The 19,156-nt window shown below is 39.8% G+C and overlaps 1 protein-coding gene across 4 annotated transcripts in view; it reads right to left on the reverse strand.

Moving 5' to 3' along the window:
• Window positions 1-5,502: 5,502 nt before the first annotated feature.
• The window catches only part of GNE (glucosamine (UDP-N-acetyl)-2-epimerase/N-acetylmannosamine kinase), a 46,139-nt gene continuing 32,485 nt past the window's right edge, over window positions 5,503-19,156 (reverse strand). For all 4 annotated transcript variants that reach the window (XM_078384818.1, XM_072991920.2, XM_072991921.2 and 1 more), the window contains exons 6-12: window positions 17,065-17,152; window positions 13,532-13,742; window positions 12,104-12,233; window positions 10,941-11,162; window positions 9,793-9,975; window positions 8,272-8,388; window positions 5,503-6,234 (exon numbers count right to left, since the gene is read on the reverse strand). In XM_078384818.1, coding sequence (XP_078240944.1) covers window positions 5,999-6,234; window positions 8,272-8,388; window positions 9,793-9,975; window positions 10,941-11,162; window positions 12,104-12,233; window positions 13,532-13,742; window positions 17,065-17,152 — 1,187 coding nt within the window. In that variant the 3' untranslated portion in view covers window positions 5,503-5,998. The remainder of the gene's footprint in view (window positions 6,235-8,271; window positions 8,389-9,792; window positions 9,976-10,940; window positions 11,163-12,103; window positions 12,234-13,531; window positions 13,743-17,064; window positions 17,153-19,156) is intronic.

The raw sequence follows: 19,156 nt of genomic DNA on the forward strand, positions 1-19,156 counted from the left end.
TCATAGTGGGCTGTTTCATCATAGGGTTTTCATAGTAAGGAAAGTTCAGCAGTTTACCACTGCCACCTTCTGTATATTAACAAAACTTGAGTTTCACTGTCATTATCTCGTCCACCAGTGTCACTTTCAGCTACCACTGTTGCCCAGTAGCTGCTTCCTCCATCACCATTGGAACTCTCCATTATTTTATGCTGTTGTGGCTGTTACCCTCAAAGAAGGTGGATGCATCCTAGTCTGGTGTCTCCTCTGTGACCTGCCTTGGGTGACGCTCCTAGGTGTTCAGACTTATAGTAGAGTCTGGCCTCTTGACTGCATTGCTCTCGGCTTCACTTACACATTCAAACCCCTTCACCTTGTTAAGGTGTGTATCTGCTTAGAGGTTAAGAAACTTAGGACATCAATGATGACGGCAAAGTTATGCTCCAAATTTTAACTGTTATAATTGCATGTGATTGAGAAGTATACTGTACAATGAATTTAGTCTTTATTCTGAGGATAACTGTTTGTTCACAAATAATAATATATGCCAGCAGTGAGAGATATATCACTGTATCTTGCAAAATAATGATTGTTTACTGCATCTCTTGCTGACCTGATTAGGGCTTCAACATAATTTTGAGTTATCTCTAGAAGTAATAAATGGAAAAACTGTTATCCAGTTATTAGAAGAATTGTCTTTTGCAACAACACTTCAGTGCCACTTTAGCACTGGGAAATAAGGAACAAAGTGTAATATAATAGTTTTTTGCAAGTTCAGATTAGCACTATCAAACTGGACAGAAATTATGTTTTTCCCCCTTAAGCTTTGTATTTTAAAAATGGGAAGGGGGGTTATTACAGATTCAAAACTATTTTAAGTCTCAAAATTACTAAGGATATTTGAATAGGGTGATTAATTAAAATCTTTCGGCTAGTCATCTTTCTGAGTCAAAAAATTGCACATCTCCTTAAGGGCTTTCAAAGACAAATCAAAGCATACTGATAGTACGGCAGCCGAGTTATTATATAATTATTACTCCTAATGATGAACTTCAGTATCTCTGAGGCTTGCATTTGGAAGCATGCTGGGGCTCTGCACTTACTTTATATACAGTGGTGCCCCACATGACGATGATAATCCGTCTCATTGAAATCGCTCTTTAGCAAAATCGTCATGCGAAAACCCTTTTCCCATTGGAATGCATTGGAACCCGGTTAATGCATTCCAATGGGGAAAATACCTTGTCGCCCAACGATCGCCCATAGGGAAGCCATTTTGTGAGTGCCGATCAGCTGTAAAAATGGCTGCCCTGTGAAGCATGGGTCTAGAAAACACAGGACAGCCATTTTGCAAAGCCGATGATCAGTGGAAAAAATCGTTGTCTTGCAAACAAACGGTTTGCGAAGCAGGGACCTAATCCAACGTCGAGCGAAGATCCCCCATTGGAATGACTGTTTTGCGAATCGCTATAGCGATCGCAAAAAGTCATCATTATGTGGATTTGTCGTTTAGCAGGGTCGGCGTCTTGGGAGATACCACTGTACTGAACTTGAGGGACTTGTGCCCCTCAGTTTGCAGAAGAATACAGGCACTTGCACACAAAGGTAGCATTTTCACTTTCCATATATTTGTGGCTATATTCTATATATGAGCAGGTGACAGGAAATGTAATTTGTGTATTTATAAATACAAAAGCCACCCTCTAAAAAAAAACAAAAAACAGCCTGATGGATTATTGAGTATGCTGATCACTTCAGATATTCTTGGCACTTATCCTGGAGAAGGGTATGTGTGGCAGGGGATTTGGCAGGAAGGATAAGTGCTGAAGGAAATACAGTATACCACAAAAGCCACTCGAGCAACCTATATGCTTTTTATGACGTTTCCCACTCTGAAAACAAAACTTGGAGCAGAGAGTAGTAATTAGGAAGATAACATGTGCAGACAGCTGCTATGCAAAGTGCTCCTTTTGGGCTCAGAAACTCAATGTCAGATAATAAGGTGGCAGATCTTCACTTGTTCAAAAATAAAGCAAAATGTGCTGCTTATATATCACCCATAGTGCTTAAAGCTCTCTCTGGGCGGTTTATAATTATGTAGGCTACATATTGTGACCCCATCCCCCCAGTGAGCTGGGGATGTAATTTACTGACTTGTGAAGGATTGAAGGGTGGAGTCAACCTGAGCCTGGGATTGAACTCAGGTTGTGAGCAAAGTGTTTACTGCAGTACTGCAGTTTAACCACGATGCCACAAGGCCTCTCTTTAAGTCTTGCCAAAACAGCAACTGTTCCGGGATGAACAAGGAGTGACCCCATGCCATCCAGGTTCACTGTTATGCTGTCTTGTACCAACCTCTTCTGCTAGTCTCCTTCTCAACTTTTTTTAAAAATCCTTTGTAGTCTCAAGCAGGCAACCAAACCACAATGATTACTGAGACTGACAGATCCTGAAGCTGAGGGTCCAATACTTTGGCCATCTGATGAGAAGAGAAGACTCCCTGGAAAAGACCCTGATGTTGGGAAAGAGTGAAGACAAGAGGAGAAGGGGACGACAGAAAAGCTACCAACATGTATTTGACCCAACTCCGGGAGGCAGTAGAAGACAGGAGGGCCTGGTGTGCTCTGGTCCATGGGGTCACGAAGAGTTGGACACAACTAAACAACAACAAACAATGCTGGAATGTTTCAATGGCTTAAGTACTGCTGCATGCCATGAACTATGTGGTTGGAATGTATCCTGCATAATTTCATCTCTTTCCAAGTAATGAGAAGAGGGGGATGGGAAGAGATCATTTCCTGCTGGTTATAAGCATGCCTGGGACTGCAGAGAGACACATTAGATCCTAGCAGTAAAATACTGAAAACATGCTTTAAATGGCAGAGGGAACACTGTAAAAATCCTTCCTATGCTGTTTTTTAAGAGAACTTGTTTTTCAGACCCAGTATTATTAAAACTGAAGTCTAGTTATTTCTCAGTAGGCAAAAATCATCCATGAAAGATCATAAAACTACCCCAGGCAATTAATCTGTCTGATTAATGTTGTCTTTACAGCAGCTCACTATGGGTAATGAACTTCTGGCTCTAATTCATGTGTCAGAAGAGGAAGCAAACACTCAAAGTCAATACAAAATTCAAATATTCAAGTCAGAAGATCCAGTACACTTCTGTTTTATATTAGTACACTCTTAACAACTGTACCATTGCTCCTGTAGCTTTTAAGGCAGTAGTTTTCATGCACTCTAAATTTCATTTGTGTTCGTTCAGTTTTACTCTTCTTACACTGCATTTTAAAGAACATGCCTCCAAAATGAATTCTGAGGAACAAGACTTGCATCTTGACTTTTCCCTGCATGTCTTTTTGTATGTTTCCGCATTGACTTCAAAGTGTTAATGCTTACATATAAAGCCCTAAACGGTTTAGGACCTCAATACTTGGCAGAACGCCTACTCCCACCAAGATCTACCCGTGTCACTCGTGCGAGCCAGGAGGTGAGGCTGAGGAGCCTAACGCCGAGGGAGGCCCGGAAGGAAAGAACTAGAAACCGGGTCTTCTCGGCGGTGGCATCTCACCTCTGGAATAACCTACCTCCGGAGATTCGCACTGCACCCTTGCTGGGTACTTTTAAGAACCAACTAAAAACGTGGAAGTATAGGCAGGCCTTCCCTTCCAGTTAATTCCTGTCCTCTTTCCTTTTTTCTTCTTCTCTTTATTTGATTTATTTTGTATTTTTCCCATTGCAAAATCATTTAATTAATTACCGTATTTTTCGCACCATAAGACGCACCTTTCCATAAGACGCACCAATTTTTAAGAGAAGAAAACAGGAAAATATAATCTGTTTTCTTTGCTCCATAAGACGCACAGACTTTCCACCCCCCTGTTTTGTGGGAAAAAAGTGCATCTTATGGTGCAAAAAATACGGTAATTGTTATAAATTTTTCTTGAACTTGTTATGTTTTATGTTGTAAGCCGCCTAGAGTGGTCGAAATGACTAGATAGGCAGGGTATAAATACTATTATTATTATTATTATTATTATTATTATTATTATTATTATTATTATTATTATTATTATTATTATTATTATTATTATTATTAATAATAATAATAATAATAATAATAATAATAATAATAATAATAATAATAATAATAATAATAATAATAATAATAATAATAATAAAGCCCCTTGGAGTCTGGTAAGGCACAAAGCTGGTTCACACTTCAGGAGTTAAGTCTGGCTGTCTGAAATTATGAGCCCTTCCAAATGATAGTTTGGTCCTCAAACTCAATCATTAGTACAACGTCCAAACTCAGCCTGTCAAAATGGAAATTGAATAGGATCCTGCTGAAAAGCAGCAGTAGCTCTTTTCATTTCATAAGTTACTGCCACAGTCAGGTGGAGAACTGCATCCTCAGATAGACCCAAATGCCTCTCCCATGCCCCTTTCATTCTGAGGACATGTATCCAATATACCACGTACCCTACTAGGACTCAGGAGACCTAAGTGCATTCCTGCTCTGTCACGGAGACTCATGGGTGGAACTGCTAAAACCATTTCTTTAAACATCTCACCTTGAAAGCCCTGTTATGGTCACTGTAAATCAGGTTCAACTTGACAGCACATAACACAATCCCCATATACTCCCTGCCCCTTCCTGATGAGTGCAGTGTAAATATGAACTGTGCACTGGCACATGTAGTGATGTGAAAAGAAACGCTTAAGGAAATACAGCCTTCAGTAACCAACTTAAGTGAAGCTACTGGAGGGTGAATCACAAAGCAGCCAATCAAAAAACGTTATCTGTTCAGACCCATAATGAAAAGCATGTGTATTGGCACATGGAACTGTATGGTTAAAATTGCGTGACATCTGTGAAAGACATTTGCAGGCAAAATCCTGTTGCATAAAGTTACACCGACATGAACCAGAACCGGTGCCAAAAATAATTCAAATAAATTGGAAGGTTCCTATTCCTTGCTGTCAGGTTTCAAGGCTCTGTAGGACTCTCTTTTGCCCTGGGAAAGCCTTGGGGAGCCTCAGCATAGGAGAACGTTAACAGGAAAAAAAATCACTGCTGGTTTGCCATTGCTCAGATCTGGACTGATTTAAATCAAAAATTTAAACTAATTACTTCCAGCACCCGATCCAGTTTATACCAGTTTAACTTTATGCAGTAGGATTTTGTCCATTATATCAGATTTATTTCAACAGTAAACACAAAGCAGATATTTGCATATCAAACAGAAGTGGGAGGACCTGTCTTTCCAGCCAAATGCCTAGCAATCTGGATCAAGAAGCCTAAGGCGCCTAGGACACACATGGTGTTTGAAACTGACAGTATGGCCCCCTAAAAAGCAAGTGAAAGATTAAATGAAACCAAGAACAGGAAGTGTCCTTGATCTCCGTAGGAAGTGGGTTGCATTTAAAAGCAGAACCACAAGTGAATGAGAACAGCAAGTATTTTGATCCTCCTCTTCATTCTAATGTGAGGTGTATGCTGTCATACGTCACTGAACTCTTTGACCCAAAAACGATTTTTAATATTAATTTAACAAATAAATACATGGATCAGCATTACACATCACGAGACCTTCAACAATTAGAAGGCTGTAATCCCCTTCATCAAGTACAAAATCTAGGTACCCATTTTTGTCTCGGCAGCAGCAACAATAGTTACATATATCTCTAGAGAAAGACTCTGTTCATCAATAGTCCTCCATCAAAGGCCTTATATATCAGCTAAACCAGCAGCAAAATCCACAGAAGGATAAGTAAGAAAATGTAGATATTTCATCTTTATTTTTAGACAGCTGCTATATCAAACCCCTTAGTTTTAAGTTTGTCTTCCTGTGAGGCACCTTTCTAGTGTCTTGTGGCTTTCCAGCATACAAATAGGACAACATTTTAAAAAAAATGAGCAACAGCATATTTAGGGTAAAGAGGTTCCAAAGGATCTGTAGATCTACCTAAAATACCAACAAGAAATTTGTAACCATTTCTACTTTGCCGTATATTTAGTATATCCTGCGTGTTGTATAATCTAAAACCATGCTAGCAGCTCCAAGCAAGGCAGGATCTGTCAGGTCTGAGACAACCACATCCACCATCTGTGCAGAGAACAAAGCCCGCTGACGGATCACATCTTTGACAATGCTGACATAGTGACTTGCCAGGACACCGGAAAGTATCACAAGGGAAGGGTTAATAGTGTGCAGGATATTCACAACGCCAAGGCCCAGAGCTGTTCCTGCTGTGAGGGAAAAAGGAAAAAACAAACATGTTGGAATTTGTTACGAGGCATTTCTCTTACATAAAAATGGATGAAAAAGTTAATATGGTCTATACTTCTGTCTCACTGGTCCTGTCTGATCAAATAATTTGCACGGTTTAAAAAACTACAAAAGGTGCTTACCAAAAGCTACAGTAGAATGTGGGCCACGATGACGTTCCCACCTTTTCCAAAATTATTGCCAACTTTATTTTAAGAGAGGCATAGTCAACAGATCACACCTTAACATTAAGAACACTACTTAATATTGTGATTAAAGAAAAGAATTTTGTTTTATATGACATGCAATGATTCAGGAAACAACAATTCCTGCTTGGCATTATTCCATTTGTATAGAGAATACATTTAATATATTCAGCAGTGTCCTAGAGCAGGGATGGGCAGGCTTAAAGGATCTACATTTTAAGCAGAACTCTTGAGATCCACCCAAATTATTTCCAGGTGTATATGGTACTGCAGCCTACACCTCCTGATAACTTCATCTATTGTAAATCTAGGTGTATTGTAGGTTCTTAAGCATCTGTTTTAAAAAGCCAGGAAATTCAGTCCTTCAAAAGTTACCCTTCTGGTTTATGAAATGTGGCATGCTGCTTCTCTGTCCATATTCAAAGTGCTAGGAAATGGTCTGACACTGCCTTGCAATGTTGTGCCTGCACTGCAAGCAGGAAAAAGGATGCCAAGCTTCACACAGTAAAGACCAGCTTGAATGCTGATGGCGTCCGTATTAGTAGTCATTATGGTCTAGGAGAATTCTTCCCTACGTGCACTACCATTCACAAACAGACACCATGCAAGGGAAAATCACAGAACTTTTTTTCCCCATCAGTTAACCAAGTAGGACCCAAACATAAAGCAATGATCATGACTGTTCTTGGACAAGTTCTCTAGGTATTTATTGCTCGCCTGCAAAAAATCAACTGACTGATCATCAGGTGCTCTGATCAAATGTCTGCTTGCGGTCACTAAATCACAGTAGCTGATTCACCCAATGATGTGTATGTGTGAATTGGCCCTTGATCTGACTGCATGTTGGCGTGGAATAGGGGATGCTTTGACTCCAGATTTCAGTTTCCGGACTTTGTGACTTCAGAGAACAGAAGTGCTACTTCCTTGCATCTCTATGAAGAACCCTTCCTCCTATGAAGCTGACTATGGGTGGTGGCAGAACTTGAGTTTGGGAGGTGCTACTACTGCTCTCATTTTTGAATGTTGGTGGGATGGTGTAACAGCCAGAGGACTGAGCAAGGAACAAAAGAGGCAACAATAGGGATATGCTCCAAATTGCAATAGCCTCCCATCTGTGCAGGTAACATCCGCTGTCTGAAATATGTCTTTGCTACTTTGAAATGCAACCAACTTTTCAGATGACAAATATGCCTCAGCATTACTCTGCATCAACCATTCTCAACCTTTTTTTTTTTTTTTGGCCACGGCCATAAACACAATATAAAAAGCAATATAGTCTGGATCAGGATTGTATAAGTTGCATAACAAACTTTATAAGGTGGTATGTGAAGAACTGCTTTCCAATCTGTGCCCCCCTTCAAATGTGCCAGGGCCCTCTGGGAGGCCCCATTAAAAACTGCTGTTCTAGAGCAGTGGTTCTTAACCTTTGTTACTTGGATGCTTTTGAACTGCAACTCCCAGAAACCCCAGTCAGGACAGCTGGTGGTGAAGGCCTCTGGGAGTTGCAGTCCAAAACTCCTGAGTAACCCAAGGTTAAGAACCAGTGTTCTAGAGGATTCATGCTCGGGGGGGGGGGGGGAGGAGAAAAGGACTGGTATCCTTGTCCTCTCCAACTTTTCCTCTGTTCCTTCCAATTAAAAGTTAAAATGTAAAGGTTTTTTTTTGGGGGGGGGGGAGAAGACTCTATCTTCTTTGCTAATGTTACTAATGTTACAAAGATGGACAGCGCTACTCTGACTGTGACGAAGTCATCGTGTTTTGATTAACAGCCAGGATTCTAAGAAAGCTTTCTACCTTCATTTTTATCCTTACCTGTTCTAACAATATTGTCAGCTTTTGGGTTTCCCAGTTTAGCTGCTTGAATCAGATGTGCAGCAGTGACTGTTTCTTCCTTCTTTACTGACATCCCTCCCACTAACAATAAATCCGCTGTGCAAGAGAAAAAAGGGTGGGAGGGAAGAAGGCAGTAATGATTAAAGAGTGAAAAGTGGTTAGCTGTTTGCAGTAATTCACTAAACAAAATTTTTGAAAAAGTCAGAACATTACCTTTAGGTATAAAATCTGAGGTGGGCTGTTAATGACATAGGTCTTGTCACTGGCGTAACTGAGGGATGGGAAATATGCGGCTCCCCTTATGTTCTTGTACAGCAACCCATAGCAGCCTTAGTTTGCATAGCTAGTGGTGACGGATTTTGGAAGTTACAATCGAACAACATCTGGAGGACCAGAAGGCCCCCCCCCATCTACCCAAATGGAGTGAAATCTACTGTGTTGTTGCCCTTTGCTTTAAGTTACTATTTGTGTGAAAAATCCCACTGGCTTGCTTGTGAAATAATTTTATCTGCATATATATAGGAAAAAGTTGAATTCGCCCAACCAATTTTAAATTCCAGCTAATTTCCACATGATGTGAAGGTATGATCTTACACAATACAATGGATTAATTCTAACCAGTCAGATACTACTCTGGCCAGTACTCACATCCTTTGCTATTCTTTAGGAGAGAGATTGTCATTCTCTTCCTCATAAAGAGAACTACTTTTGATATCCTGCCTGGTTAGATTTATACCCCACCCATCTAGACCGAAGTTTACTCTGGGCGGCTAACAATAAATGGAATCAAAACAATATAATAAATAAAAACAACAACAATAGTAATGTGGCACAAGATGGGGAAAAGAAAAAAAATTCAAGTTTTTAAAAAGCAAACTGGTATTAGAATTTTAATCAAGTGATTTAAAGTGTTTTCAATTTTATTGTAAATTAATAAGGATTTATTTCAATTCAACTTCAACATCTGTAATTTTATTATGTTTTAATTTTCTGTTGTTTTTAATTCTTTTATAAGCCACCTCGTGTCCCAATTCTGAGAGAAAGGTGGCATCGCAACACATGCGTCTGCTTGCTGATCCCCACATACAGGCTTGCCTAAAATACCGTAGCTATTTTAAAATTATTTTGCCTTCACTACTAGGAGCAAAATTAAATTGGAAGAGACTGCTCTTGAAAAACGTATAATTTCTTCTTTCAAAATAGAGCATTCAGTGGTATATTGACACGGTAGTTATTTAAAATTGGACTGGGAGTATGTAGAAAATGAATGAATGAATGAATGAATGAATGAATGAATGAATGAATGAAAACAGATAGCCAGCACAGCCAGTGACAAGGGATGATGGAAGCTGAAGTCCAACAGTATCTGAAGGACCACCAGGGGTTTTTTTTTTGTTCCTGATTTAAACAAATCTGTTGTAGAAGAGCTTTTCCAGCAGCTTACTTGATAATCATCTAATGTAAATAAATATGAAAGAGCAGGTTCAACAGTGTACATACCATCATGCAATTTCTTTGCTTCTCTCTGTAAGGCAATTCCCGAAGCATACGCTTCTATACATCCATGGCTCCCACACAGGCACTCCGGTCCATCTAGAGCTACCACAATGTGCCCAAGCTCAGCAGCACAAAAAGAACTACCATGGATCAACTCGTTCTGATGAATGATTCCACCACCAATACCTGAAAATAATAGCAAAGGGACATCATGCAAACCTCCCAAAACTGTGTGCAAAATCATAACTTGCAAATGTTCTATCAATCAAAGCCACATAAAACAAAAATGATTTTCTTTTCTTTGCTACTTAATGCACAGAGACCAGCATGCATTTGTTTCCATCTGGGAAGTGTGACAAAATGACACTGTAGGGCCCTATTTCTACAAAAGCCAAGGTAAAGGTTCCCCTTGACATTTAGTCCAGTCACGTCCGACTCTAGGGGGCGGTGCTCATCCCCATTTCCAAGCTATAGAGCCAGCATTTGTCCGAAGACAGTTTCCGTGGTCATGTGGCCAGCGCGACTAGACACGGAACGCCGTTACCTTCCCACTGAGGTGGTCCCTATTTATCTACTCGCATTTTTACATGCTTTCGAACTGCTAGATTGGCAGGAGCTGGGACAAAGGATGGGAGCTCACTCCGTCGCGTGGATTTGATCTTACAACTGTTGGTCTTCTGACCTTGCAGCACAGAGGCTTCTGTGGTTTAATCCGCAGCAGCCCCATGTCCCCTAAAAGCCAAAGGGCACAGTAAAAACTAGCTTTTGGAAATGACAATGCCTGCAATTCCCTATTTCAAAACTGAACATTTTGAATATTTTCTATGGCATCTGATACATTCGTCACTATTTCAAAGTCATTTTCTTCCATTCGTAAGGAAGCAGAACACAGTGACTCTTCAGACAAAAGTACAGATCTAGACATCTGGTATTAAACCCAATAAACCACTATTCCACTATGAGATACAATCTGTGGCCTTCATATCATCCACTTCTGCAAGAATAATGCAGCTTGGAGGCAAAAGGATGGACTTGGAGAGGGACTCCACCACATCCTGCACTACTGAACCTCCTACTATTCCTCAGACAAGTGACCAATGATTTCAGTGGCCTGATTTTCCATTGGATTTTGCTTGTGAGCACAAAAATACCTGTTCCAGTGATGAGGGTGACGAAGTTTTCCACTCCTTTCCCATGCCCAAATTTTCTCTCTGCTAGAGCCGCACAGTTGCCGTCATTGTCCACCCACACTGGTAAATGCAGCGCGTCTGATATTGGCGTCCGTAGATCAACAGAGTTCCACTCCTGAATAAGTTTTGTGGAATGAAGTACAACACCTTCTCGGGGATTTACCCGCCCGCCTGTAGAAATGCCTATGCCCCCAAGGACATGTCAAGAAAGGAAAACAACAATACTCGAATGAGTTAATTTTGACTCGAAGTGTAGGAACAAAAGTAACATTTAAACAAGACACTTGTCAGCCTGCCATGCAGAAACAAAACAATCAGCTGGGTCTTTCTGAATTTTTGTCAACACGCATCAGTTGATCGCCTCAACTCAGGAAAGGACATGTGACGTTTGGTAGCTTACTAATGTATAATTTCTCTTTCATTTTGCTTGCTATAAGGAGATTTCTACAGGATTTTCATTCCATGCCAAGTTCTGTGGATTCATGGTTTGACCTATCCTTCAAATTTCTTGCCCTCAGGCAGTATTTACATGCACACAAAAAATAGAAGAATAAAGGGGAGGTGCGAGACTGGAAGTCTCATGACAGCTGTCTCTTCCCTTTCATTTTAACCCTTAGTACTACAGTTCATAGGCTAAATCCAAATAGTGGAATTATCGGGATGCTGTTTTCCTTCCCAGGGAAGTACTCCATGACACAAAAAAAGTGCTGCAGGGGATTCACCATTCTTCCAAAGCAGTATTTTAGGGTGTATAGGGGCGGCTGTCCATTCGTTGTTTACAGAACACAGGGAAGAGGCTGCCCCCTCATTTCTGGAATAAACTTCCACTTGCCAAAGTACATGATTGCTTACTTTGGATATAATTTTTGCCTAACAGCCTTGAGGAAACATCTACTAGTATCTATGTGTTCAAATGCAAATTCTGTTATGAAGACAAATAGACATGGACTTCTAGAATTGCATATTAACATAGAACAATAATACACTTTGCAACTTATATCCATAAACAGTTGCCCTTAGTTTTGTCCTATTGCCTGCCACTTTAAAAGCCAAGCACTAAAGTGAACCTAAAATACACAGGGCAGTAATGTTTAATGGTTTTAGTGAGGCAGACAAATACTTACCCACACCCAGAATTCTGCAATTCAGATTTACTGCTTCTGAGGCAGCCTCTACACACATCTGAAGGATCAGTTCTATTCTGTCCTCATAGGTTTTGGGGTTGAGCTGTGTGTATTTCTTAACTATTTCACCCTAAATGAGAGGATAACCCATTAAGTTCCTTTTTAAAAGCAGAGATACCTGTGCTGCACATAAAAACAAATTCTAAAATTCATACTGGGATGACACCAGTAGGATGGTGACCAAAATGCCAAAAGAAGGAGGGGGCTGCCAAGAGCTTTGATCTCTTCATTTTAAGAAATAAAGAAAAGCATTGTGGCACTTTAAATGTCTGAGGAAGCAGACAAGTCCACCAAAGCTCACATTAAAACACAGCAGTCAGTCTTTAAGGTGCCACAATGATATTGTCTTCTTTATTTTTCTTTTGGTTTTGCCTGACAGGTTAGCACAGACTAACATGGCTACCTCTTCTAAAACTCTTCTATGGCAGTGCCTGTCATCTGCATTTTTTGTATTTATATTAAATTAACATCTATGATTAACATGTACTTTTCATTTTAGAAACATTTAATCCGGATTGGTTTTTAATCTATTACTAACCACACTTCTACAGCAGTCGTGGTTACCATCCCAGGCAGGGCAACTTTTATTCTGTTGAAGAATCCTCATGACTTTTTTTTTCCAGTTTTGCTACTACCGCTGGATATCAGTATTAATCCAGGAGGTACCCGAATGTGAGATCTTCATTCTGTCCTGTAACAATGCTTGAATAGTAGCTGAAGCTAATTCAGCAGGATTTCTAATCATGCTGGCCAAAGTCCTATTGCGTTGTTCTGCATGCGGAAGGCAAAAGACATAATATTCATTTGCTTCTGGCTGGCAGTTAATGTCTCCCCACCGAGATGCTCGAGTGCATGTCAAGTCAGCCTGCGCCCCCCCCCCCAGGATACCAGCAGCAACTCGCTTACTGCAGACTAGACAGGACAGAAGATTACGCTGTTTGCCTTCTGCATGTGTAACAAAGCAACAGGATTTCAGCCACTGTTTTAAAACAAAAGTGCACAATCCTTTCTGGTTTACACGGACGTTGGAGTATTGTTCTGTTTGTATGTTTATTTCACACAGAAGTGGGGACTGTGGGTCAGCAGCTGTTTACTGGAATGGATTGTTGAAGTTTCTTTCTCTCTTCCACCTCAGAACTACAACATTGTGACAGTGGGGATTCTATTCACCTGTCAGGGGTCAGGTTAGGTCACACCTACATGCCAACATCTTCAAAGACTTGCCATAGGTTCAAGTAAAGGAATCTGCATGTACATATATTTTATGTGTAATGTGGCTCACATGTCTATTTACATCTGGCAGTGTAAACCACCCTTGCACCCACCTCAAAGAGACACCCACCTCTTGCAGGACAATTTTATGTTTACCTTCATGCTGACAATTGCTACCCGAAGGTTTGTTCCACCAAGATCCACCGCTAGCGCACTTTGGGTTTCTAGGATATGGTCAATGTCTTGGGAAATGTTTTCCTTTACAGGAGGAAAGCAGAACTTCTTCTGCAGGGGCTCTTGGAGGTCGATGGACTTAAGGAACTTTAAGATTCTTGGAACAGCACTCCCATCTCCGTATATTTTTGAACTGTAGCACCCGATGGAAGCAACAGCAACATGGAAAACAACAAGAACACAGCTTACAATCCAAGCTAACACAGGAAAGATCACAAGAAGGATAACGAGAATAAACATTATTGGATCAGAAAGTATATCATGTCTTTGTTAGGCGCTTTCAATAACTAAAATTTCCGCACATGCAGTAAATGTGTATTTGGAATGTTGGATAAAATGCCATCAAAATTAAGTATTTTAAAACCTGATATATTTCTAATGAAATGGCAAGATTTAAGGAAACGTAAAACAAGCAAGTTTATATACTATGTAAAAAAAACTGCATGGCAACTTATCTAAGCAGTTATCTATTCACTAGTAGTTTTTCACCCATTTGGCAATAAAATAAAATAAAATAAAATAAAATAAAATAATAATAATAATAATAATAATAATAATAATAATAATAATAATAATAATAATAATAATAATAATAATAATAATAATAATAATAATAATAATGTGCCATCAATTCCAATTCATGGGAATTGTTTCTAGGGTTTTCTACATACAGAGTATTCAGAAGTGGTTTACCATTCCCTTCTTCTGGGGGCACCTGGGACTGTGCAGCAAGTCCAAGGTACAAAGGCTGGTGGTTCTCCTCACTGGAGATCTTTTGGCTCCACAAGCTGATACCTAACTCATTGACCTACCCAGCCAGTCATAATACATATTATTTCTACTGATGCTTACATGAATTACACTCTACCAAAGAAAGACTGTGATTCTATATATACTCACACTGCCATTAAATTCAGTGGGATCTACTTCCAAATGAGCATCTATCAGACCTGGCTATAGGAGAGACATATGATAAGCCTTTAGGCTAAATCTAAGTGAAATGACACACAAGAAGAGAAGTAGTGGGCAACTTCCAAAATCTTAGGGAAGTTAAATTAAAAGATTTGGGGTATACAGTATTTGTTAGATTTCTATCCAACAGCTAAAAATCCCTCAGACTTTAAAAACACGAGCATAAGAATCTGTTCCGCCTAAGCGTTCCATGTATTGATGAAATAACTCAAGTTAATTGTCAGCCTGAACTGGATGGATGGGGAGGATTTACTTATTTATTTTCTTACTTGCTTGCTTATTTGACTTCTATACCACCCATCTGGCTACAAGGCCACTCTTGACAGTTTATACGCAATAATATATTTACACAGAGCATTCAAGAATTCAAAGTGTGGAAAGTATGTTATTTTGGTAATCCTGAAAAGTCATTTAAAAAGTATTACATTCCTCATATTGGAAACAGAAGCTATGATTGAGATAAAGTAGCTTGATATCCATCAGCCGGCGAAGCAGGCCTTGGGATGAAGTCACACAAAATCTTCCTAAGCATTATCTTGATGAATCAACAGCCATCTTGTAATAACTGGATCATAGATCAAGTCAAGATTAATGGCTGAATTTGCACAGCAGAATAAGAAGCCCACTTTATCATTGCAGATGGTGGAGTTGTCCTGTGTTTTAACAGTATTCAGGGGTCTCCTCCTCTGGCCTGCTACATCTGGGGTTTCTGGAAGCTAAAGCCACTATTAGGAAACAGATCTGGGATTCAGTCCTCCAGTTCAGCAGAGTGTGGGTTCCGCACTACTCACAGCAAGATCAGAAGAAGGTCTTTATCCCGGAAGATTATCTTTGTAATTTAGAACTCATTAGACATTAGAGAGCTATTACCCTGGCCCATTTCAATGCTGTGCCATCAGCCTTCAATGCTGTGCCATATGCACCTTTCCTTTAAAAAGAGGTGTACGTATCCCTTAAGACTAAAATTTTTGCCCTTACCAATCTGGCATGGTAGCAACTGTGGAAGACATCCTTTTATATTGGGCATCTGATAAGAATTCCCACCGTCAACTCATTTCCCCTTATTTTAAAACATTATCCAGGTAGATCCAACAAATTTCATTTTTCTCTCCTACCCTCGGACTCCTCAAGTGAAATCACAACCAAGGTCACAACATTTTGTGTAGCGACATATACAACATGGAAAGAGATTACCAAATCACTGCATAAACTGGATTAGGAATTAATATTCAAATGTAACCTAAATTTCAGTTTGCTTTAATTCCACTGTAAATACTATATATTCTGGTGTTGTATTTTATTCTTGCGTATTTAACATGGCTGACCTGTGGTTGTAATAATACAGTTAAAGTGAAAAGTTAAAGTACTCAAGGGTCTGCTGGCATTCAGGTCCTAAAGTGCTCAAAGATCATACATATTAAGCTTTGTATCTTCAGGAAAATTTGGTTAGCATTCTTCTCCCACTATCACCACTGGAAGGCTAACACTAGGAGATATAGTCAGATCATCACAGAAAAGGCATTCGCCAACTGCCATTTATTATCTAAGCCAGAGCGTGTTCTACCCTGTTCTGACTAACACTTGATTACCAATTAATAACTGTTTTGTTATCGTGCCAGAGATGCATTTTTTTCTGTTAGAAAATAATTATAATTCTAAAATTGTATAATTATTCTATTCTAAAATTATTATACTATTTATTATGCATTTTTCTATTACAATATATATACTACTGCAATATAATGGGTAAGATACGTTGCTGGCACATTCCAGTTGTCTTCTGTTGCAGGCATTTATTTATTTAACTTTATTTGCCATGAGCAGAAAGTACACAGAAAAACAGTCTGCCTCTGAAGGGGCAACAACTGTAGTGCCTTATCTGAAGCTACCATACTTGGGAGGAGGTCTGAACTGCACAATTTCCAGCTCTCCGCTCATTCTCATAGCTACTATACTCTGTTAGCTTAGTTCACAGCAGCTCTTCCCAATACCTACAAATCAGAACACTGTACTGTTGGGTTGAAGTTAGGCGGAAAGATTACAAGCAACCACAGCGTTATCTTAGATCAGTGCTGGCAAACCTATGGCACACGTGCCACAGCTGTCACACAGAGCCCTCTCTGTGGGCACACGAGCCATAAGTTGCCCTAGAGAAATACTTACCCATCCTCCGATCCTGGATTTCGGCACTCCCCTCTGCTCATGCAGTGATCCAACAGAAGGGTACAACGGCAACCATTACCGGTATAGCCCAATGGGGGATTGGAAGACTGGTAAGTATTTCTTTGTTAATACCACTCATGGGGGGAAAAACACAAGCATTTAGCCCTTGCAGTGCAGGACCAGTTGTTTTTTTTCTAAACTAAAACCTCAGCATTTGGGTTTTAATTGCTGTATTGGCACTTTGAAAGAAATAAGTTGACTTTGTGTTGCAGTTTGGGCACTTGAGCTCATAATGCATTCCCTTTCATGATTAAACTTACCAAGGATACTGTTTCCCAAACTGCAGTTGCAGGGCTTGCAGTATTTTGTCCTGAGTGTCAGCATCACGAACATGAAGGACATTTTCACCTTAAAGTTAATAATAATAATAACAACAATTAAAATGATGTAAGATAAAACTCCATTTGAAAGAGAAGACATGAAGAGTATTTGCTTTTGAATGGCCAACAATACATTCCCAGCAATAAATGGTTAATTTGGATTGCTGAATCAGCACACGTTTTCAAGTAATGCTGCAATGATGAACTGGACTGCAGGTAAACATGTCGGCATAGTGATTTGAAATAAGTATGCAGTTGTTTTACGGTATGTGTATCTCACTTTGAAAGCCCTATTAGGGTTGCTAAATTGGTTCTGACAAAATACACACACATGTATGTAGCAGCTCACTGTGTATATTTCAACTAATTATTAATTACAGAACTGAATATGTACAGGGTATACATATTCTATGAAATCATTGTGAGAGCAAGATTGCCCTTCAGCCTATCTTGTGTTTGCTAGCTGGGGGTTGCAAAAGAGAACATAGAGTGAATCTTAGTAATATGACAATAAAATGTTATTCCTTTCAAAAATGGAGAATAACAAACACACATGGTATATGTATAAAGTGGGTCTCACAGAATAAGAAAACAGTTCCTCTTTTATAGCTCTAAGTGGAAAATTCCAAAGTACAAACTGACCATAAGCAGGATACATAACTACTGAAAAGCAACTACAACAAGGATAACTTTCTTTGTTAAGATGTTTAGATTATGTGATCAGGAAGTGTTTTAACTATTATAACACCTCTGTTGGATCTGACCCAGTGAATATAAACTTTCTGGATCCACTCTGATGCCCATTTATGGACACTTCCATGTTCTCTCTCTTCCCCCTCACCACGGCAAAATCTGTTGCCTACTGAAATAGGATTTTAAAAATACAGAATACTACACAGCAGAAAGGAACGAACACAGCGAACAGGATTCCTCCTCATTTTTCTTCACTTTCCAACTATTCTCTATCCTCCAAATATGTACACATACAAACACGTACTTCTCTGCTCTATAATTAGCTACAGCCTCAGTGTCTCGCGGACCGTGTGTGGCCCTTGGGCCACACTTTGCCCAGGTCTGCCTTAAGTAGACAGATTTAGTCCTCAAAATCCATGATAACATGAGACCTAAAAGGGAGGTTATTTATTTATTTAACGTATTTCATTTGTATGCCACCTTTCTCCCAATTAAGGGAACCAAGGTGGTCCACAAGTTATTAAAAAAAACACAATCTAACAAAATTTACAAACAAATTATTTAAAAAGCAATTAAACATGTAGCAGTATTAAAACAATTTGCTGAAATTATTTCCCCCAAAAAACCCTTAAACACATTAAAACACATCTAAATAAAAACGTTGTAAAGCACATAGGATCAGAAATTGCGCAATTTGCTAAAAGTATGTCTACACAAGATTAACTTCACCTGTCACTAGAATGATAAAAGGGGAGAGGGGACAACCTAGCCTCCTGCATTAGGGTGTCCCACAACTTAGGAGCAGCCACAGAGAAGGCCCTCCCTCGCGTTCCCACTGGAAGCTCCTGTGAAGGTGATGGGACTAAAGATTTTAAAGGTTGAGAAGATGCATACAGGGATATACAATCTTTCGGTCAGCCTGGAACCAAACCGTGTAGGGCTTTACAGGTCATAGCCAGTTTTATGAACTGGGTCCAGAAACTGACCAGCAGCCAGTGAAGCTCTTGTAACAAGGAGCTGTATGCTCCCTGTAACCAACTGAGGTCAGCAGCTTGGCTGCACCATTTTGAACCAGCTTAAGTTTCTGAACCATCTTCAAATGCAGCCCCATGTAGTGTACATTGCAGCAATCCAAGGGTGTGTGTGTGTGTGTGTGTGTGTGTGTGTGTGTGTAACCAAGGCATGCATCAATGTAGCCAAATCAGGCATCTCCAATGCAGCTGGTGCACCAGCTTTAGCTGTGCAAATGCACTCCTCCGGGCCACCACCGAGACCTGAGAATCCAGGCTCAGGGATGAGTCCAGAATGACACCCAAGCTGTGGACCTGAGTTGTCAAGA

Source organism: Pogona vitticeps, chromosome 2, assembly GCF_051106095.1.
Source record: "Pogona vitticeps strain Pit_001003342236 chromosome 2, PviZW2.1, whole genome shotgun sequence".
Lineage (NCBI taxonomy): Eukaryota > Metazoa > Chordata > Lepidosauria > Squamata > Agamidae > Pogona > Pogona vitticeps.